We start from the raw sequence: 22,339 nt of genomic DNA on the forward strand, positions 1-22,339 counted from the left end.
CAGTTACCCATTTCAAAGCCTCCATCCATGAAACCAGCTGTAGAAGAGGAAATGCCAAATCTTCTTTCCAGTTGTGTGAAGGAACTTTTCATCATGGCTCCCGAAAATACTTTACTGAAGTAGGTAAATGCCAGAGCAGCAAGGAAGGCCTAACAACAGATGAAAGGAAAAAAGAAATGATACGTCAACAAAGACCAGTTTGCTGCAAGTTGAACAGAATCATCTGTTTCAGGCCTATGCCAGATCAAAGTCTTTGCAGGAGTAAAGTCCTGTTATTTGGTCAATGGTGTGAATCAAGCGTGGCTTTCAACAGGGTAGTTTAAAGCTGCATAAAACATTCAGGGGTAGCCATGTTGGCCATATGGCAAATCCAATATAAAAAAATCCACCAAACAGTGATACCTTTATTGGGCCATGTATATTGTGCATTTTGGTTGGTCTGATAAAGATACCATTGATAAAGATATCCACTGATATTCGATTAAGGTTGCATATGTTTAAGTACAGTGGTCCTTTGCCTTATGTGGGGATCTGTTCCAGACCCTGCCGCATAAGGCAAGTTCCGCCTATGCTCAAGTCCCATTAAGGATAACAGGGGCTTGTGCACACGGTGGTGTGGCGGTATGAGCACCGCGGTCATGCACACCATTCATTAAATGGTGTGGGGCTTCCAGCGTAAGCGTAAAAGGCGCATATAAGGCACATAAAAGGCTCCCGCATATGATGCGGGTGCACTGTATATATTTTATGTACATTTAGCAAAGCAAGGTAATACTGTACAAGACACATCAATTTCATTGAACATTTACAGTAGGCCCTTGGTGTCTGCTAAAGCTTACTTTCAGACCCACCAGCCACCCACCCCAGATACCAAAATCTGTAAATGCTCAAGTCCCGTTAAATACAGTGGCATAGTGGAATGGTGTCCCCTGTATAAAATGGCAATACAAAGGTTTGTTTTTGGAATTTATATTATCTTTGAATATTTTTCAAGCTGTGAATGGTTGAATCTGTAGTTACAGAGGGCCAATTGTACAGTGCACCCTTACTTTACGCGTTGGATTCATTCCGGACTCCCCCGCATAAAGCAAATACCGCCTATGCTCAAGCCCCATTTAAATGAATGGAGCTTGTGCATGCAGTGGCGTGGTGGCGCGCATGTGCCATGAGTACGCACCCCATTGTTCCCTATGGGATGCACCACCCCTTCTCCCCACGTGGCTTTCAGCATATGCTGAAAGCCACATAAAGCATGCCCACGTATGACGTGGGCACACTGTACTTTCTTTCATTGTACATGCAGATGACAACTGGGTTTTGCAACATATGAGCTTTTGTAACCCAATTTGTATCAACCATTCCCTACATAGTACTGTCATGGTGCAGTAGTCACCTTGCCTTGGACTAGGACTAAGACCAGGGTTCAAATCTCTGCTCAGCCAAGAAAGAATACTCAGTGACCTTAGACACACACACACAGACAAAGAGGAAGGCAATGGTAAAACATCCTCTGCACAAATCTTGCCAAGAATACCCAATGACAGGGTTGTCACAAGTCAGAACCAATTTGAAGGCGCATAACAACAAGAACCATCACTACCATTTGGGGCTGTGTTGAAAATGTCAAATTACAGAAATAGTAAGGGACTGCTGTTCATGAACAATGTTGGCACGGTCCCTGGATGCAAGGGGGATTGGCTGGCTGATTATGTAATGACCAGCACTAGGATAACTACTCTACCCCACATGGCATGGGGGTGACATGGAAATGGGAGCTGCCACAAGGTGTCATAAAATCTCTGGCTCATTGATGCCATGCGCACATTTCAAAAGTGTCGGTCTAATGCCCCAAACAGAATTCATTGTCTATATGTTGTGTGATAAGAAATACCAGGCAAAAAGCCCATTGTTATAAGAAGATGAGGAGAAGCACATATTGTAGACAGTAGGGCTGCATCTATACTACAGAATTAATGCAATTTGACATGGCTTTAACTGTCATGGCTCAAAGCAGTGGAATACTGGGATTTGTAGTTTTGTGAGATGTTTAGCCTTCTCTGTCAGAGAACTCTGGTGCCACAACAGACTACAAATAGGATGGAGCTATTACAGTTAAAGCCACATCAAACTGTATTAATTCTGCAGTGTAGCAGCAGCCTATATTGTAAACTGTTTTGTAGGGACCATGGTATCTAACAACAAGAATGTGTGGCAAGTTTTGGCCTGCCAGCCTAGTACTTTGTTTCCCTCCCCCCTCCCTATAGAAGTTAATGACACTGACATACCATTCACTGATATGGAAGATCACGAAGATTAGACCTCATATTAATTTCTTGGCTGAGGAAGGGGGACCCTAGAATATATTCCCCCCAAAGTCTGGATTCTGTTCATTGGGAAAAGTGTGGCCTGTGAACTGCATGTATCACTTATTATCTTCTTGGAACACCTGTCACTCGCCTATCCCTTTGAGCCTTTCACAAATTTTCAGGCAAAAAACCAAAAACAAAGCAGCACCCCCGAAATGTTGCCAGGAGTGGTGTTAGTCCATAAAATACCACCCAACCTCCCTATTTTTCCTGATGTTAGCCAAGAAAAGGAAGGAGGGAGGGAAACGGTAATGAAAACTCAGGAATTGGAACACTGCATCTGCACTGCAGAAATAATGCAGGTTGAACCACTTTAAGGTTATGGAATTCTGGGATTTGTAGTTTTTTGTGACACAAAAGCTCTCTGACAAAGAAGGCAAGATATTTCACCAAGCTACAGATCCCAGAATTCCATAGCATTGATCCATGGCAATTAAAGTGATGTCTACCTAGATTATTTCTGCTTGTGGATACAGCCTCAGAAGAGATAGCTAGTGACTTCTGGGCTGCATTTTCAGCCGATTTTGCAAAGAAAATATGCAAACTTGGCACAGAGACACAGGGGCAAAAACTGATGCACCCCCCCCCCTTCAAACTTGCTCAGCTCTCATTTAGTGGAAGACACTGGGGATCAAGGTTTTACTTATCAACATAACTTTCTTTCTTCATCTTCATGGTCCCCTTGACAAAAGATCTTTCTTTAAGTTGCCCCCATTGTATCAAAGAGATGGAACGATGGAGTGACAAAAACATGCTGCCATTTCTCATGCATTTTTAACCAAGCATGAATCTATGAAGCTCATATTTTTACAGAACAGAAGCCAAGGTAAGCTTTCAAGTTTGATAGAATATTTCAAGTTTAATAGAATAGAATTCATCTCAACATTTCTAATTCTTTCTAATGCAGTACTAACTGAGGATTGCTTAAATATTATCCAGATGTGTCAACACAGACTTCTCATTATTTCTTCTGGTCCCAAAATAAATAGACTTGTGACATACTGGGTAAAAGTTACCATCACTTGTATAACATAGCTACAGATGAGTAAACAAAATACATTGGGATTTGAACTTTGGGATGCTACCAACAGTGCTGTGTTTAAGAAAAAAGAAAGGAAGACCCATGGGTGGTCAAAAGATCAGATATTTTGGGGCTCAGGCAAAACAATTGATGTACATATTGTAACTCAGTACATCACACACACACACACACACACACACACACACAATAGCCCCCTTCATGCAGAAGTTCTTGTGTAGAACAATACTGTTGTCTGCATCCAAGTTGTTTCTAGCTTATGATGGGCCTAAGTCAAACCTATCACAGGTTTTTCTTGGCAAAATTTGTTCAGAGGGGGTTTACCTTTGCCTTCCTCTGAGGCTGAAAGAGTGTGACTTGCCCAAAGTCACATAGTGGGTTCCTGTGGCTGAGTGGGGATTTGAACCCTCATCTCCAGAGTTGTGGTCCAGTGCTCCTCTTGGAGAGCAATGTGGTAGACTTCTGTCTCCAGATGAGTTTCCCGGTTGCCATGTTTCTGTTATATGGAATTCTGGGATTTGCATTTTAGGAAGGGGCATTTAGAATGCTCAGTCAGAGAGCTCTAGTGCCTCACCAAACTACAAACGCCAGAATTTCCTGGCTAAGGTTCTTGCCTAAGAATCTTAGGCAAATCACACACTCTCAACCTCAGGAGAAGTCAATGGCAAACCTCCTCTGAAAACCTCTTGCCTTAGGGTTGCCATAAGTTGGAAATGACTTGAAGGCACTTGAAGGTAACAATAACCCTTGTGATAATACCATACTCTTACATGTTTAAGAAGGATGGCAAGTACTTTACTCCTTTTGAAAACTTCAGGCCACAGGCAAATATTTCTAAGGATCACTCCAACCTTTACTAGTTATTTTTCATATAAACAAAGAAATGGGAATGCAGTCATTGTAAGGCTTGGAAATTTCCCACTGGGTTGCCCAAAAATTTAATTGGTGTTTTTGAGGTTCCATGTTTCTTAAATATGGGGGGGGGGGGGGGAGCTTTCAAGGATACCTTGACTCTGTAGACAGTCAGTGTCCCCAAATGAGGGCAATAGGAATGGTGAGAGAGAGCACAGCTAATGTTTTCTTACACATGAAGACAATGACTGAATTGGGATTCTGGTCCCCATCCAGAGCAATAATTTTATTGCTGTAAAGGAGAAAACATTAATACATTTAAAAATTTTCATAATAATGATTAAACTAAACCTTGAGCCCTTTGCAACATGAAGCCTTTGTCTTGACTGGTAGTTTCTGGTCAGTTTCGTCTTCCATAGTCTGAGTTTCAGCTTTCTTCTCCATAATTGATTTGTGCATGTTCTCCAACTCAGTGTCTGCCACTGTCATGATTTCTGATCTTGGATGATTTCCCTACAAAGAAAAAAACCCAAATTATCAACATATTGGATACCCTTCATTTTAATTCCCTGCCTTTTTATTCCACTTTTTAATGAGATGCATGTGTTGTGAATGACCCTTGAAACTATAGCACAAGAAATTATTTGTAAGAGTCCAAGAATCATCACTGTACCATTGGGATAAGTGGCAAACTATTACAATTTATGATCAACCAATCATTACATCACTACATTCTGTTTCCAGGATTATTTTTCCTTAAACAGATATTCCAACTCCCTAAATTCCCCTTGGATACCTTACACCATAAATAAAAGTCAAAGAAGTATAAGGTATGCTTTGCACCTTGCTTAAACCTTGTATCAGCCCTGAGCAGTGAGTAGGTTGTGTTTTCTGAGGTCCAAAATGGAATGTTCAGGAAGACTGAAGTGTTCTGCAACTGGTTTTTGTATATGTACAGCGCTGTGTAAATTTACAGTGCTTTATAAATAAAAGATAATAATAATAATAATAATAATAATAATAATAATAATAATAATAATAATAATAATATATGCCCATTCCTAATGTCCTAATGTGGGTGGCTAGTGACATATGTTAGTGACATATATAAGCTGCCCTACCCATGCGGAGTACATTATTTGCCACATTACAATAGACTCATATTCTGCTGACAGTGGCAAAAGCAGAATTATGCATACAGCAATGTCATGCATTGCAGTTGCACCCCTGCACCTTGTGATTACACATTGGCCTTTGCAATTGTAAATTGCAGATGTGCATTGTTCACAGTGGCTACATATAGTATAATAGCACCCAGTCACTGAGATATGTTGTGCAATGTTGCTATTCTGCATAGTGGTTGTGTAGTGCCGGCTTAGCATATGCCTGCATGTGCTTATTTATGCTATGCTGGGGAAATCTTAAATTGTATCCTATAGATCATTATTACCTATTATACAGCAATATGTAATTTATGAACTTGGTTCAATTGATTAATGAAGAGGACAATCCAATGGCTCATGCCATGATGCAGATCCCAACACAGTGACACCCCACTGCAAAGGTTATTCCTGCTGCCTCATCACATTTGTGTCGCCAAAGCTGGTACTCCTTCAAAACTGGGCTTTTCTAAGCCTGCCTTATAAGCATAAGGCTCAAAATTTGCTCAGTTTTATGCAACAGTCATTAAGGCTTATAGTACAGTCTTTCATTGATATGCCAACATTGGATGAGTGGGATTTAAGTCCAGATGTTTGACTTTGTAGAAAAAGAAACACAGGTTGCAAGATAATGCGTAAGGAGAATACAAAAAGGAGAGTACATTAGCAGGAAGCAAAAAAATATTACATGAAAATGGAGGTGAAAAGGACATGGTTCTGACCAAAAAGAAGAGGATGTTTTAATATATGTGGTGTTACCCTCCCATTTTTTCCCCAAATGCTCATTATCAGTTTTCCAAAGGAACTTTTTTTCCAGCTACACATTTTCTCCAACTTTAGGCTTTAAAAAACAAAACACAAGCAAAATAAAACCTGTCTGGTCCCTTCCCACCTACATGTGATTTCAGCAATAAGTTCAGGAGACTGAGTTTTGGGCTTCTAAGGTACCATTTAGGCTGTGTTGCCAGTTTATCGGTAGCCTCTCATCATCTGTCCCCAACAATCAATCCCAGTCTACCTTAAAGTGGGGATGGGAATCATACGGCCCTCCAAAGGTTATTGAACTATAACTCCCCAAATTCTGCACCACTGCCTATGCTGGCTGCTTGGAACTGCAGTCCAAGAACATCTCGAAGGCAATAGGTTTTCCTTGAATAAACAGTGAACAAACCCCTTTTCTCAGAGCTTGTTTCTGCATACCTTCCAACACTTCACAGGTGAAAACTGGGACAACTAGCTACATAGCAGAGGTACTAAGAAACTCAGTTATTGAATTGTGAAGATGTGTAACAGGACACCAACAAGAGTGCCCTATGCACATTGGTGCCCGATAATCATTAGGACCAATATGATGCACATCAGGACCAATTCAGTGCACATCAGGCATGTTACTGGCTCTGCTATGTAGTTATGTAACAGCAGCCCTTTACTGGAAACAGGTGTTGTACAACTGATAAGATTCCTGCAGATGTAATTCCACTGACAAAGACACAACACCCCAAAATGGATATCCCACCTGTTTCCCAGGCCAGCACTCAAGCTGGTTTACAACAGTTAAGGAAAAAAGATAAATAAAAATGTTACATTACACAAAATTTAAACATGTATTTAATAATGAACAAAATTAAAATCAGTTAAAAACATAGTCCTTAAAAAGAAAACAACAAATAGACAATATAGCACATTATGCAAAACCCAGTCCCCTTCAACCGCAGTCTTCATAGGCCTACCAAATTGTAATGGGGGTGCCAGTTTCACCTCCCTGGGAAGGAAGGATGTTCCATAGTTCAGAGCAAGGCCCTTTCCCTTGTTTCCACCAGAGATACCTGAAAGGATGATGAGAAGGCTTCCCCAAAAGCCTTCTCATTTGAACCAAGTTCAAATTGAACCAAGTTCATAAACACCCATAGGAGCACATGTAAGGATAAGGTCTTTCAGATAACTCATACCTGAGCTATGCTGGGCTTTATAGGTCATTATCACATACCCGCCAACATTTTACAGATGAAAGCCAGGACATGTGGCCAAGCAACATCAGAGTGTGGCTAAGATGGCAAAGCTTATTAATGAAGAACAGACAAGCTAGGAGAGGTGGCCAAATTTTGCTCTTGTCTGAGTCTACAGAATACGCCAAGATTCTTCCACCTTCTCTCTTCCACTCTTTGCCGAGCTAACTAAGGGAAAATTTCTTCTGCAATTTGAACTCAGTTTGCAGACATGAATGTAAGCTGAGGACAAATGAGGAAAGTGGGAGGAGGAGAGAGAAACTGGGACTTTTTAAAAACAGCTGAAAATGTCGGGTAGCAGAAAATTAATACACACTGTCCTCCCAAATTGGGACAATTGGAGGATATTTCACAAGCTCAACATCCTGGATAATCCTGGGATTTGCAGTTTAGAGTGAGGTTGTCAGAATTTTCAGCCAGAGAGCTCTAGTGCCTCACACAAGCGGCAACCACAGAATTCCACAGGATGTTGCTATGGTAGTTAAAGAAGAATTACATATGATCTGTAGTGTGAAAGACCCCTTGGATTGTCCTAGGACAGGTAGTTCACCCATTTTGAGCTGCAAAAGGGGACAGTATAGGAATTCTGGAAGAACTGCAGGTTGCACAAGCAGTCTTGGAGGCCACATATAGTCCTAGGACCACACTGGATCCAACCCTGTTTATAAGCAGAGGCACAGCTGATGCCTGTGAACCAGCCATTGCATGTCAGTTAACATAGAGAAAACTTGCCACCAGAATCTTTTCAGCCATTTTTTATAGCAGTTCTGCCTTTAAGAGCAGCCAAAACTACTGCCCATTAGCTCTGTGATCCTTTTCACAAAAGGTACAATTGTGTCTTTAGCAGCTCATAAAGGCACAGTGACATGGGGGGGGGGGGGGAGTTGAATCCCTTGCAGCCCGTGCTATTTTTTTGATGGAGAGAGTCCTGCAGTGAGAGTTAGGTGGCCAGATTCAACAAGACACAGCTTCCTGCATAATAAAAGAATGCCCAAAGTTGCCCTTGTTAACCTGCCAGTACCTGGTGAAATTCCCTCTTCTACACAATTCCCATGGAAGGTCCAGGAGCCCTGATCTATTTTGCATCTGGCCACCCTAGAGGAGAGATCACTTGATTTGATACCTCAAGTGAGAAACATACATGGGTGAATTAGGCTAACTCTTGTTATTCCTATAAATTGACAGAGCAGATCTGCTAAAGAAAAAGACTAGTCTATTATTTTTCGCAGCACCTGATTTGGTATTAAGAATTCATAGCACACATTGATCTGCCTAATATCACACACACACACACACACACACACAAACACACACACACTTTTTTCCTATAGGAAACAAAACTTTCACCTACCTGGCTTGTTGCTCTGGTGGCTATGGCATTATTTGATATGGTATTTTGTGCAACATTTTCCGTTAAAGCCAAGCAGTTTTGAGGTCCATATCAGAAATCATTAACTTTCCCAACTTCCTAAGTAAACAAAAACAATCCTGTTTAGCTCTTCTTGTGTAACCTCACTCCTGTCCTTTCTACATCCATGGCTGCAAAGGAAATCCACATATTTCTTTAGGGTGAACTTTTTTGATAGGATCGACATAGAAAATATTCTGAATGTGGTGCTGGCATATTTGCGACCTTGCTTTGAAAATATCATGTGGTTTTTGCAGAGACAGAAAACAGCTATTGTTTCCTATGGTTTGTTCTTCATTTTATTCAAGACCAGAAAAAGATGTATCCATCTAATCGCTGAAAAAATAAATAAATACAGGAGCAGAATGTCCCTGTTCCTTCTACAGATTTGAACCTCTTACTCCTGACTAGTTCCTCATTACCTTCAGAAAAAGACAGTTGACATGCAAGAATTTGCAAGACTTGTGTTTTATAGTAGTGTGTGAGTGTGTGTTTTAAAAAGTAACCAGCTTGTCGCTTGGTGCTCTGCAAGTGTAATCTGTTCTGTTTAGACTATTTTACTCATTTCTATGCTTGGATTTCCTTAGCTTTGTCTGGGAATGTGAAGGGAGGGAGATGATATTTCTAGATACAGAAGACAGAATATAACAATCCTTCTTTGGAGGTCTTTAAGCAGAGGCTGGATGGCCATCTGTTGGGGGTGCTTTGATTGAGATTTCCTGCATGGCAGGGGGTTGGACTGGATGGCCCTTGTGGTCTCTTCCAACTCTACGATTCTATGATTCTATGAATAATCATAAAAGTCCCAAATTATTTCCAGCATGTCAGTTTCACATTATTCAATCATAATTTTTACTTTATTTTATTCAATACATGTATACTCTGTCTTTCCTACAAATGAGTTCAAATCAGAAGATGTGGCTCCCCTCCTCTCCTCTTAGTTTCTCATCACAATAACTCCATGACATTGGTCAGGCTGAGAAAGAGATTGCTACTGGCCCAAGGTGAACCAGTTAATTCATGGCTCAGCAAAGACTAGAACCTGGATCTCCCAAAATCCAGCCCTCTCACCGCTACACCCTACTGTTTTCTGTAACTAAAAGAAGAAACTTTAAAATAGTGACAGTTAAATAATTAACATTTATTAACATTTAGAATCCCTTCTCCTTCCACCAGTCTGTTGGTATACATGTATGTACAGGGAAGCTTCACTCCATGATGAAATGGATGAACATTGCACAATGGGACAATAAGCAGGCACACTTTTACATAGACAATCACAACATGGGTATTTGGCAGAAGGATGATGTAGTACAGCCACTGCATATTTATGTGAGTGTAGATTTACACTATGCAAGAGCAATGTAGGATATCAGCCATAGATTTTTCTTTGGTGTCAACAGGAAGTTGGAGTCGCTAATCTGGATTCATTGGACAATGCTGACTTGTATTGTTAGATCCATCCATTAATTGACTATAGGTGATTCAATGGGCACAAGTTGATAGGAGAGCAACTAATGGTATTGTTGTGCAAAAGCATCTTATAACATCTAACTAACGTAGTGACAGATCTTATAGACCTGAGTGAAATAATTTGTAGAGCTGTTGTAGATGTAATCTGCTTCCTCAGACACAGCTGAAGAATCGGAGTAAGTCTACACAACCTTATACTTCAACATCATTCACTCAAGTTAATCTCAAAGGTGCTACAAAATCCCTTTGCTTACTGTTATTCCAGATGAACACAGTTGTGTCTCTGAATTCTACCCCAGTGGTGGTGGTATTATTTTTATTGTTATTATTGATATTATTTTATTACTATTTCTGTACCATCTTTCCCCCAGTTCAGGACTTAAAGCACTTACAACAAATTAAAACATATTTTTCATTAAAAATCCACAAGAGACAAAAGTTAAAACCAGATAAAACAATAAAAAAATCAAAACCAGATTTTAACATATACGATGAAATTTATGAGCACACAAACCAGCACAACAATTATCAAAGTCCAGCACATTATTTTGGTGGGACAGCCATTATATAGTAAATCATCAAACACCTGTCTAAACAGAAAAGGTTTTACTTGTCTGAGAGAAAAAAGTAGGAAGGGTGCCATTCTAATTTCCTGGGAAGAGAGTTCCAGAGACTGGTGACAGCCACTGAGAAGGCCTGCACCCATGTTCCTACTGGATGTATATGTCAGGTTGCTGGGACATAGAGTGGTAACTAGTGAGCCATATTAATCCATAGCTTCAAAACCATTAGGGAATTAGCTGGTACTGTACATACTGGGGACTAAAATGACTGTCCCATTCTTTCTAGGGCCCGATACTGACGGCCAAAAGTGCCATTGTGGGGCTGATTTTAGGGCTCTAGAGGGCTGGGCATTCATACATGCCCAGCCCTTCCAGCAGACCCCATGTGCCATCTTGCCGGTGCCCCACCCAGGTGACCGTGTGGCCAAACGGAAGCATCAGCATCAATGATTGCGAGTGCCATTATGGCGCTTCTAAAAAGAAGCCACTCTAGGCAGCTTTTTTTTAGGGGGTGCATCGGTGCTGTGCTCTGGTGTTGGCTTGGCACCAATGAGGGTCAAAAACAGGAACCATGGAGGCGCATGTCAGTTTTGCCCCTATGATTCAATATAAGCTTCAAAACCACTTGGATTCTACTGCAGCTGAGATACAGGAATACACACTGCTCTTGTAACTTACTCAGTCCCCTACAGAGCTCCTAAAAACAAATAGCTCATTGATCCCAGGGGCTGATCTGCTAAGATATGAGACACCACTGATAAACAAAACAACTGCGAGGCCCATTGAGGACAGACACAAATATTTTCTGGACCATTACCACCTCCACAACACTCTGCTGTTAAAATAGGAATACATTTTCTTCTCAAATTTTACACCAATGATACATGCCCCGCCGCCTTCTCTGTCAGCTTTTTTTTATTTTTTATTTTTTGCTGAGTTCATTCCTCTGGCAGTAATTTATTCAGCAAACAGAACAAAAAGCAAATAGCATTTTTGCTCCCTTTGGTTAGAGGTGTCCTGGAATTCTCCACAGGTGCTGTAACATGTAATCCAAAGTTCATAATGAATTTCATTTGCTGCAGCACATATGGATGACTAGATGAGCATGATATGATACTTGAGGATCATATGCCTATATGGCCTTGCACATGGGCTGGAGAGGAGAGGCAGACCTTTAAAATGTTACTATTGTACACCATCAAGGTCAGAATCCTATTGGTGATTTATGATGGTATAAGATATCACCATCTTGCACCAAGCCTGGGACAAGATTAAGCCTCCCTTCCAAAATTTAGTAACAGACATTATCGCCACTTTCTGTGCTGGCTGAGATACCAACACTTATTTTATAATATCTGCCTCCCCCTGCCCCCCGCACTGTCTATGCTTCTCTTCATCATTGGATAAATAGGGGTCTGGAGGGATGCAGAATTAAAACAATTTGACTGAATGGTGAATTACATATTCTCCTATATTCTTGAACTGTCCGGCACAACTGCAATTAATCCTCTGCATTCTCATTTTCTCAACGGCCTTTAAAATGTTCTAGTTTCCTTCTCCTCCTACTTTCTCCCTCTGTCCTCAGCTTATTTCAGTCACTGAAAACTGAGTTCAAAATACAAAAGTAGATTGCATTTGCTTAATTCAGCAGGAGGGAGGGGAGAGGAAGGGCCAAAATTCTGATTAATCCTCTCTATTCAATTTTTCCCCAATTCCTTTTAAAATGTCCCAGTTTCTCTCTTCTCCTCTCGCTAGCTCCCTTTGTCCTCAGTTGACTTCAATTGCTGCAAACTGAGTTCAAAAGCAGTTTGCATCCAATTAGTTCAGAAGGCGAAGAGAGAAGAAGAGCCCAGTATGTATCAATCTTGATACTTATTCCATCCTTTCGTCATCTTACTTGACAAATACAGTCGAGTTTTTAGCCAAGCATGAATGCTAAACATGTAACACACATATACTGGCTCTCATTCATAATTATATGTCTAGTCAATTTGCACCAGCTCTGAAACAATTCAGTCAACTTCTTTGGGAGTAAATATAAAAGTCTGAAAATATTCCTTTCTTAGACTCCATGTTGGCTGCAGAATTTGGGTGGCCGTGGTTCAAAAAAAGAAACTTTCCCAAGTTTTAATCATGACATTAGTGTTTTACTGCAGCAGGAATGGCCATATAATAGCCACAGTGATTACAATCCTCTAGCCAGAAGGTGGCAGCAAAACCCTACAGATTGGTGTGAATCATAGAATCATAGAATCATAGAGTTGGAAGAGACCCCAAGGGCCGTCCAGTCCAACCCCCTGTGGGCAAAGCTAGCAGTTCTTCATAAATACTTCTGCAGATTTGCATATTTGCTATTCTTGATTCCAACTAGGCAGCAAAAGTAAAAAAAAATGGATACTTTACAAAGGCCACTAAGAACTTTGTAGCACTGATACCACCCTGAATGCATCCAATCTCATCTGATTTTGGAAGCTAAACAGAGTTGGACTTGGCTAGATCTTGGCTTGAAAACCACCTGGGAATATCAAGGATCCTCATATAATGGCTAAGAAAGAAACCTGCCTGAAAACCTGAAAGCTACGGCCAATCAGATAAAACTGAGCTAGATGGGCCAATGGTCTGATTATTTATAAGGCAATTTAGTATGGTACTATCTCTAAATGAAATAAAAGCAAGCAGGCTGTGAATTTTGCATGCACTGAACACTGTAACAAAGTAAACAGAGCCGGGAAAGTCTCACTAATGGAGAGGCTTTCTATTATACGGAGTCATTCCAAGTAAACTACTACAACATTAGAAAAAATGTTATCTTTTCTGCTTTTGTTCATTCTTAATGACATAGTTTTTTTATGTAACTAAAATCACATGCTCTCAACATTCACAGTTGTACCTGGGACACACGTGGCCAAGTAACATCGAGAGTGTGGTCACAACAGCAAAAGTTGTACATTAGGAAGAATGGACAAGCTGGGAGATGCTACAGCAGTTTGCCTTTGCCTAAGCCAGCTGGGAGAGGTAACATTCCACTACCTCCTGTTCTCTTCTTCCTGCTGGGTTACTTGAGTACAAGCTACTTTCTTATTTTGTAGCAACTGAAGTAAGTAGAGGACAAAGGTGGAAAGTGGGTAGGGGAGAGAGAAACTGGGACATTTTAAATGCAGCTGAAAAAGTGGGGCCACAAAGCATAAATCAGAACAGTCCCTTCCAAGTCAGGACAGTTTAATTATATGAAATTAAATCCCCTCCACAAAGTCAGAGCCCTCACTTTCAGTGTCCTGTTTACAAACTGCACACAAAAACTGAAAGCAGGCAAGACAAAAAGAAATATGAAAACAGAAAATACATACAGTGGGTCCTTGGTATCCACTGGGGCTTGATTCCAGGACTTCCCATGGATACCAAAATCCATGGATGCTCAAGTCCCATGAAATACAATGGCAGCGTAAAATGGTGTCCCTTATATAAAGTAGCAAAATCAAGGTTTTCTTTTTGGAATGTATACATTTTGGGAATATTTTCAAATAATGGATAGTTGAATCTGTGGATAAAGAAGCTGTGGATATGGAGGAATGACTGTAGTATACAAGGGTGGTCAGGTTTTCGGTTGTTGTTGTTTTATTTTTTGGTGGGGCAAGACTGAGATTACTCCCACAAGCACATCTTTCACTGTTTGAGAGTTAAAAAAAAAAAACCCCCACAATCAATCAATTAAATAACACCTCCTGCTTTAAAACCCATTGTCTAATGCAGCTGCCTCACTCTGTCCAATGGCAAAGCCTAGACTTGTCTAGATTGCTGATCACTGTGGATAGGCAACTTCAAACCCTCTGCTTTCTTATAACTCTGTCTTTAAACAGACTGGACAGCCTTTCAAATAGTACAAAGTCAAGATGGCAAAGGTTATTAATGAGGAAGAACACACAAGCTAGGAGAGGGTGAAGAAGTTTGCTTTTGCCTGAGTGTGCTGAGAAGGGCCAGATTCATTCCCTCCTCTTCTCTGCCCCTTGTTGAGTTAATTTATTGCAAACTACTTTTACACTTTACACTCAGCTTGCAGAAATGGAAATACAGTGCGTCTGTGCTTTACATGGGCGCGGCACACACGGCTTTCAGCATATGCTGAAAGCTATGCTGGAAAAGCCCCTCGCGTGCCCCGGAAGAAATAATGGGGCGCGTGCCCTTGGTGTGTGCAAGCCGCCACGCCACCACCGGCACAAGCCCCATTACTTCTAATGGGGTTCCAGCACACGCAGATTTCCCCTTATGTGGAGGGATCCGGAATGGAGCCGTGTGTAAGGGGAGGGCCCACTGTATGCTGAGGACAAAGGAAGAAAGTGGAAGGAGGAGAGAGAAACTGGAACATTGCCAAAGCAGTTGAAAAAATGGGACAACAGAGGATTAATTTGGACTGTCCCTGTCAAACTGGGACAGTTGGAGGGCATGAACAAATCTAGTGATTCTGCTATCAGAAACTTTGCAATTCCCCGAGAGTTTATAGAAAAAAATAGGGACAGAAAGGAAGAGGGAGGGAAGTGATTCACTAGGAAGATACACACAGATCCAGATTAAAAGAGACACTTATATTGAATGAATCAAGGCTATTGATATCTGGGCATCTACACTGTGTGTTATGCAACAAGAAGCAGAGTAATTATTTAAAGCCAGGGCAACTCAAGCTTGCTACCAAACAAATCTGTTACTTCACACTTCTGTTCAGTGGAAGAGATGCCAAAGGGGATGAAGATATGAGCAGACCTCAAAACTGACTTTACCTTCTTCTGCATCTCTCTGTGGAGGTGAAGGCGGTGAGTGTGGGGGGATGCAACCCCCAGCCTTATGTGTACAAAAAGAAGGTCTCAAAGAAGAACGCTGCACTTGTTTTTCCAGCAGCCGACAAATCTGGAGCCGATTCATTGCATTTTGGATTACTAGAGCATTTCTAAGCAAAAACTGGGAAGGGAGCCAGCCCCCTTTGGCCTGGAAACAGGCGCAAGTCAATGCCTGGCATTTGCGAACTGGGATGAGAGCCAAGGGCTGCTGCCCCAACTGAGTCTGGGGATAGACCCCCCAAGCTAAATTTCTGTCATAACAGAATTTGCAAGTATGCAGGATTACCTGGATTTTCTCCTTATAGTTTTATAGTGAGTTGTCTGTTGTCTTGGATTTGTCGCTCTGTGTCACAGGAATTGGGCTGCCAATGAACTAGAGGAGATGTTGAGTATCTATGATAAGAGGTAGCTAGTGACAGTACTGTAAGAAGCATTTATAGGGTGGAGATAGGGTCTTCACTGCAACACTGTGGGAAGAAATTTAACCCTACTGAGGCAGCTTCAAGGGGACAGTATATTTTCCTTTCATTCCATGCCCTCCAATTGTCCAGATTTGGCAGGAACAGTCCCAATTAATCCTATGTCAGACCACTTTTCAGCTTCTTAAAAAAGTCCCAGTTTCTTTCTCATCCTCCCACTTCTGTCCTTCATCCTCTGCTGCTGAAAACGGAGTTCAAAGTGCAGAAATAGTGAGATGAGGAGAAGTTGAATCTTGTCTTTCTGTGTGCTCAGGCAAGCAAATGATAACTTCTGCCCTCTTGACCACACCCTGATGTTGCTTGGCCACATATACCCTGGTTTTCATCTATAACATGTTGGAGATTTCCCCAAGAAATGCTCCATTTCCAAATTGGTATGTGTACATTAGGGATGGGGAAACTTTGGTTATCTATATGTTTTGCACTATAGCTTCTAGGCTCCCTACTATTGGTCATGCTGGCTGGGACAGATAGGAGTTGTACAGCAAAATGTCTTGAGGACTAAAGGTTCTCTATCTGTGATATATAGAGCAGGATGGTCATGTATTTGTACAATTAAATCCAATTGCTAGTCTGTGTTTTGTATAGTGTTGATCCTGATTACTAGAAAGTATAGGTTACAGAAAGGAGGTTGATGACATTGTATGAGAGAAAGAGGTATACATAATTTATGTACTTTAATAGCTGCTAAGGAGAAAATTAAAAGTCATTTTTTTGCTTTTGTCTTTTTTTTCTTCTACACTATTTTTTTTTAAAAATACATTTTATGTGAAATTTTTTTAAAATATAGGTTCTGAATCATGTGCACCATAAAATTGACTTGCAAAGACTAGTTTCTACTTTTTTTACTAGCAAGAGTGGAGAGAACTTTTGCCTCTTTTCAGGGATGGGGGAAATTCATAAGACTTTCAGGAATTTGGATTTTTATACACAGTCTTATAGACAAGGTGGATAAAATTTAAAACCAATGTTAGTCCTAGGGATGGAAAGAATATTTTAAAATATTCTTTAATTTTTTTAAAAAAAAAAACCAGAAACCTGGACTGATAACAGTCTTCACACTTCATGATTTACTCTATGGGAAATTTGCATGGGGTTGTTCTGTGCATAAAACAGTCTCGTCTGTGCAGGAAACAGCATTTATTATTTGTTGCTGTTTTTCTGTGCCAAGTAGTTTCTGACTTATGGTGATTCTAAGGTGAATCTATCACAGGGGTTTCTTGGCAGAGAGGGTTTGCCTTTGCCTTTGCCTTCCTTTGAGGCTGAGAAAGAGTGACTTTGTTACCCCAAAGATCACCTCTCCATGCAGGATCCCTCCATTTGATATAAACTTAAAATTAATGGGACTGTCAAAAAACTCATAGCCATGAGAGCATCCCAGTGTGGAGGAAGACACTTTGACCCTGTAAAGAAATCCAGGACCACATAAAGAGATCCCATAGGGTCATCAGGGGAGAGGTTAGCACAAAGCCAGAGGAATCTGCCAAAGATCAAAATCTGCATAGGTCCCTCGTTGATGGAAACATTTGTTTGTGTGATATCTGTGTTTGCAAGAAAACAGAAGTTTAAGACTATCTCCCTTTATAATAGGTATATCTTTGTCCAGGGACATCTGCATGGATGACTGGGCAATTCTCAATTTCCTTGCTCATTCTCACACCTGTAAAATCCATTTACGTTGCAAAATTGCCCTGAGAAAGGTTTTGCCCTACATATGTACCCACTTGGGCGGTTCAAGTCAGTCTCAGTTGAAGTCAAACACCTTGTTCATATCTTCTTTGATTGTTTAGGACATGCAGGCCACCCATGATCCTAAGGCAGCATTCTGGGTCAGACTCACTTAACAGTGTCCCTCTGATCAGAGCTCTGTATGTGAACCCAGGACAGTATTACCTTCCACTAAAACCTCCACATTGCCATCAGCTACCATCTTTATATTGTTAGTTCTTGAATGAGTGCATGAGTGAGTGTTCTTGCATGAGTGGTGATCCCTTTATTTTTAAATAAAAACCATTTGGAATTTGCATTCTGGAGTTTAGTTTTTTAGGACCGTTATACATAGGTCTGACCCTGGCTTTAGTTACCCGAAGCCCTTTTGCAGCCATCATTTGAGCTAATTAAATTTCCCCTTTGCATATGGGATTGTGAGTGCCCTCTTGGGACCCTTGCAGTTTGGGTAACATCTTGTTCCAGGTCAGCCAGTGGCTTTCCATTTCTGACTGTGGATTTTGAACCCTGGTCTCTAGAGTCATAGTCCTGCACTCAGACCACTACATCACACTGGCTCAGCCAACATTTACTATGCATAATATTTCTATTCAGAAATGTTATTTTCTGTGGCGAAAAAGACTGCTTCATCTAAGAAAATTCAAGACTTCTGCACAAAATTAATGTTGCACTGAAAGCACAATTTTCTGCACACAAAACAGCTTTTCCTGCATAGATATATTATCATCTGTGCTGAACGTGCTTCTTCCTGTACAGAACAAACTGCTTTATTTGAAAAACAGTAGTGCACAAATTTTGTGCAGAATAAGTTCCCAATTGTGAATAGGTTTCAAAAAGGGTGGTTTTCAAAGCCTTTCTCATAGGAGGAGGAAAAGAGCTAAAATTACTCCAAGATGAAACTTAGGGAAGAACTACATCCCTAGTTAGTCCCAACTGGAGTAGATCCCCTCATTTAAGACCAGTTCCTTTCCATGGGAAAATTTGGTTAAAACTGACTGTGAATTTGGCCCAATGATGTCTCCCGCCCTTCATATATTTCTTGTACCTCTGGGATACAGCTCCAAGTGTAGGATTCCGACAGGACAACACTCCATAGCATGGCTTGTCAAAACTGGTACAAAGGGAATTACTAGTAACCAAGGATTTGGGGGTTGGGTAGGTTCATCTGCCCTGCATAACTCCTTGCATGGATAAGAAGGCTCCTGATAGTTATGGATCATAATACTTTTAGATTGCCTGCACTTGTGAAAGAAATACTCTTTTCAATACTAGTTGGTAGGACAATACTGTCATACTCATGTCTGGTGAGTAGGACAATACTATAGCTGTTACATCCTGCTTCTGGGTTTCCCTTAGGCACCTGACTGGCTGCTATGGGAACAGAATGCAGGACTAGATATGTTTTTGGTTTGAGTTCTTAGGTTCTAATAGTCTCAGTAAGCATGCAAGACAGAATGCTTGTAAGTTTTTTCGTCCTCCGTGAGAAAGGGTTTCTCAAATCCTCAAGACATCCTTTAAAAAATATGGTTAACACCTATGAGAATTTTCCTAATTTAGGACTTTTTCATTTTTAACAATTCTTTGCCCTCAAACACCTTTTTCTGGATGCAAAATAGTATATTTATCTCCAAACAAAATGATTAAAATCCTATTAGTTAATCCTAATTGATCCAATGGCTCTGTCAGGACTAATAGTAGGGGTTAAGCCAGCATTTTCTGTGCTAAGACGTGGTTTTATATTGTTTTCACACACACACACACACACACACACACACACACAATGTTGTTTCTGAGTAAAATCAAGGTTTTTGTATTCATACAGAATTTTCTGCAAATGATGTTTTGTTTTTTGCAGAAAAGTTCTGAAGTGCAGAAAATCATTGGGAAATGTATAAATGTTCTTATACTTTTGCCAAATAGGGATAAAACCTTTGAAATTAATGCCCAGTATTCTGTACTGGCTACTTAGTTAAATGCCAGTCCATCTGGCCTGTAGCCTGTGAAAAATGTAGAGTCTTGCTTCTCCATTCCCAGGCTTTCTCCCCTAGAAGCCTGGGGATTAGAAGTGATTAGAAGTGTTATACATCCCAATAACTAAATGTAAACAGTAAGAAAACCTGAAAAATGTATTGAAACTTGTACCACTTAGCAATTTTTTAAACACTGATATGATTTCATGATAAATAAAAAAATCTTCAGTACTAAGTGTAATTAATTGATATTAATTGAAATTTCCCCCTTTTATAATATGGTTTAGCTGCAAAATATTTAATCATCAATTATACCTTTACTTGGAAAGTGAGGCCCAAAGAAGTTTAGCCTATTTTAATTTTGGCCCCTACCTACTTCAAGTTGCCCAGATCTTCAGTATATTCAAATACAGTGGGCCCTTGGTATCTGTTGAGGTTTGGTTCTAGGACCCCTTCCCCCATGGATACAAAAATTTGTGGATGCTGAAGTCCCATTCAATACAATGTCATAGTAAAATGGTACCCACTATTCAAAATGGCAAATAAAGATTTGCTTTTTGTAATTTATAGATATTTTTAAATATTTTCAAGCTGTGGCTGGTTGAATCCATGGAGAAAGAATCTGTGGATACGGAAGGCGAACTGTATACAGAACAGTTACCTAGATTTTCTCATCCATACCTGATACGGATTCCCAACCACTATTGGTGATTATTGCCACAATTGTACTTTATGATTGTGACATGATTGCCAATGTACATTGCTAAGTGTCAGCTGCATGAAGAGTCAGCAATAGGAGCATGGGTGAATAACCTTTCCATCAGGTTAGGTGGGAGTCAGGCCAGGAGATGTTACTTAGTTAAGTACACTTAAGTATCTAATATAGAATACTGGCCATATGTTCTTAACATATAAAAATTAAGTAAGTGAAGATTTACAGTATATGTATCATTCTTGACAATTTCTAGACCATATTTGCCTAAATGGCAAATGAACAGCAAGCAAAATATATTCAGGAATACTGGATATTGTTTATTTAAACATTTATTTTTTAAAAAATCCTCCACTCATTTATACACCAATCCAGGTATTTGTTACATACAGAAAAAGCAGCCAGAAAAAAAAAAGGGGGGGGGTATTTTTTCCAAGAAAGGTAATTACAAAATTGCATTTTCAGGCCTCTACAAATTCTAGAAAGCTTATCAAATTTGTTGTTTTTTTTAAAGTTATATCACCCACCCACCTCTGTCAACACATGAACTTATAGTAAAGTCAAAGCCAGAATTTCCTTCTTAGAACAAAATCTTAAACATCCAGTCTTCCTAAAGTCGTGTTTCTTTCTCTGGCCAGTAGGTGGATTGAATCAAATGATCACTGTTGATAAAGTCACTTTTCCTGCTTTTGGATGAAGTCATTCCTCTCTCTCCACTGGATAGGATGGTTTCATTGTGGGGAATGTACCTTTTCTTCAGAACAATCAGGACAGCAATGCTTAGAAATGTGGACATGGTGCCCAAAACAACAGTCAAACCAAGATAGATATACCTGTGATGAAGCACAACAAAGTTTGCATCCATTACTTAAATCTAGAGATAGATTAGATTTTAATTACAGGTGATTTTTTTTCAACAATCAAATTTGTTACCAGATTTTACCAGTTACTTCATATTCAAGAAAATGTTAAAGAGGGTGTTAAAATACCAGTGTCAAAAAAACTGAAACTGAGAAAGTTGTCCATCCATGCTCAGGGCTTTTAAAATCGTTGGCTAAGATCCTGCATCATCATTGTAGTTAAAAACTGAGGCTGTCCTTCCAAAACCTGAAGCAGGCTGGTGGAGCCCCACCCAAAGTGTTTCTGGGGCACTGGAAATCAGAGCATTGCGAAATGATGTCTGCAGTGCTTTCCTAGTCATGAGAACAGGCAGCTGGAGAACCAAGAGGTTCTACCACAACTGCTTGCCCCATGGCACTCTGACTGGGAGGGCACTGCAGATGTCAATTTCCAGCATCCTGATCTCCAATGCCTTAAGTCTTCATTCAAAGTGCTGTGAGGCTGCAAAGGTAGGTTTGGGGGGATGGCCATTCATGCTTGCATGAATCCCCAGCAGTTATTATATCATACGTATAGCTAACAATATTGTAGCTGCTGAACCTGTTGCCAGCTCTTGCTTATTCAGCCATTATATTAAGGCTGTCACATCTTTTTTTCTCCAGAGAGGTTCTTCATCTTTCAATATTTATGTAACAAGTAGTACAATGTGACCCTTTCCATGCTCCACTTCATTTAGTTTGGCTGTTACAGATAGGAGAACATTTTTGGTTCCTTTTCAGAAATTCACAAGAATTCACAAATTTCTTTACAATGAGACAGAGTTAATCGTTTCCCTTCTTATAACAATTCTGAAAAATCTACAGTCATATGGAAAAAAGAAATCTCATGATTTCCAATGGAATTTTCCCTCCTCA

At 40.3% G+C, this 22,339-nt stretch overlaps 2 protein-coding genes across 2 annotated transcripts in view; both read right to left on the reverse strand.

The window, feature by feature from the left end:
• The window catches only part of LOC149311673 (solute carrier organic anion transporter family member 1B1-like), a 32,616-nt gene extending 27,834 nt beyond the window's left edge, over positions 1 to 4,782 (reverse strand). The window contains exons 1-2 of the mRNA XM_089527634.1: positions 4,609 to 4,782; positions 8 to 149 (exon numbers count right to left, since the gene is read on the reverse strand). Of these exons, the coding sequence (XP_089383760.1) occupies positions 8 to 149; positions 4,609 to 4,746 (280 nt within the window). The 5' untranslated portion in view covers positions 4,747 to 4,782. The remainder of the gene's footprint in view (positions 1 to 7; positions 150 to 4,608) is intronic.
• Positions 4,783 to 20,942: 16,160 nt separating this feature from the next.
• Positions 20,943 to 22,339, reverse strand: part of SLCO1C1 (solute carrier organic anion transporter family member 1C1) — a 40,393-nt gene continuing 38,996 nt past the window's right edge. The window contains exon 15 of the mRNA XM_089527635.1: positions 20,943 to 21,418. Coding sequence (XP_089383761.1) covers positions 21,196 to 21,418 — 223 coding nt within the window. The 3' untranslated portion in view covers positions 20,943 to 21,195. The remainder of the gene's footprint in view (positions 21,419 to 22,339) is intronic.

Source organism: Sceloporus occidentalis, unplaced genomic scaffold, assembly GCF_023333645.1.
Source record: "Sceloporus occidentalis isolate IW3139 unplaced genomic scaffold, rSceOcc1.0.p SCAF_5, whole genome shotgun sequence".
In the NCBI taxonomy this organism is placed as follows: domain Eukaryota; kingdom Metazoa; phylum Chordata; class Lepidosauria; order Squamata; family Phrynosomatidae; genus Sceloporus; species Sceloporus occidentalis.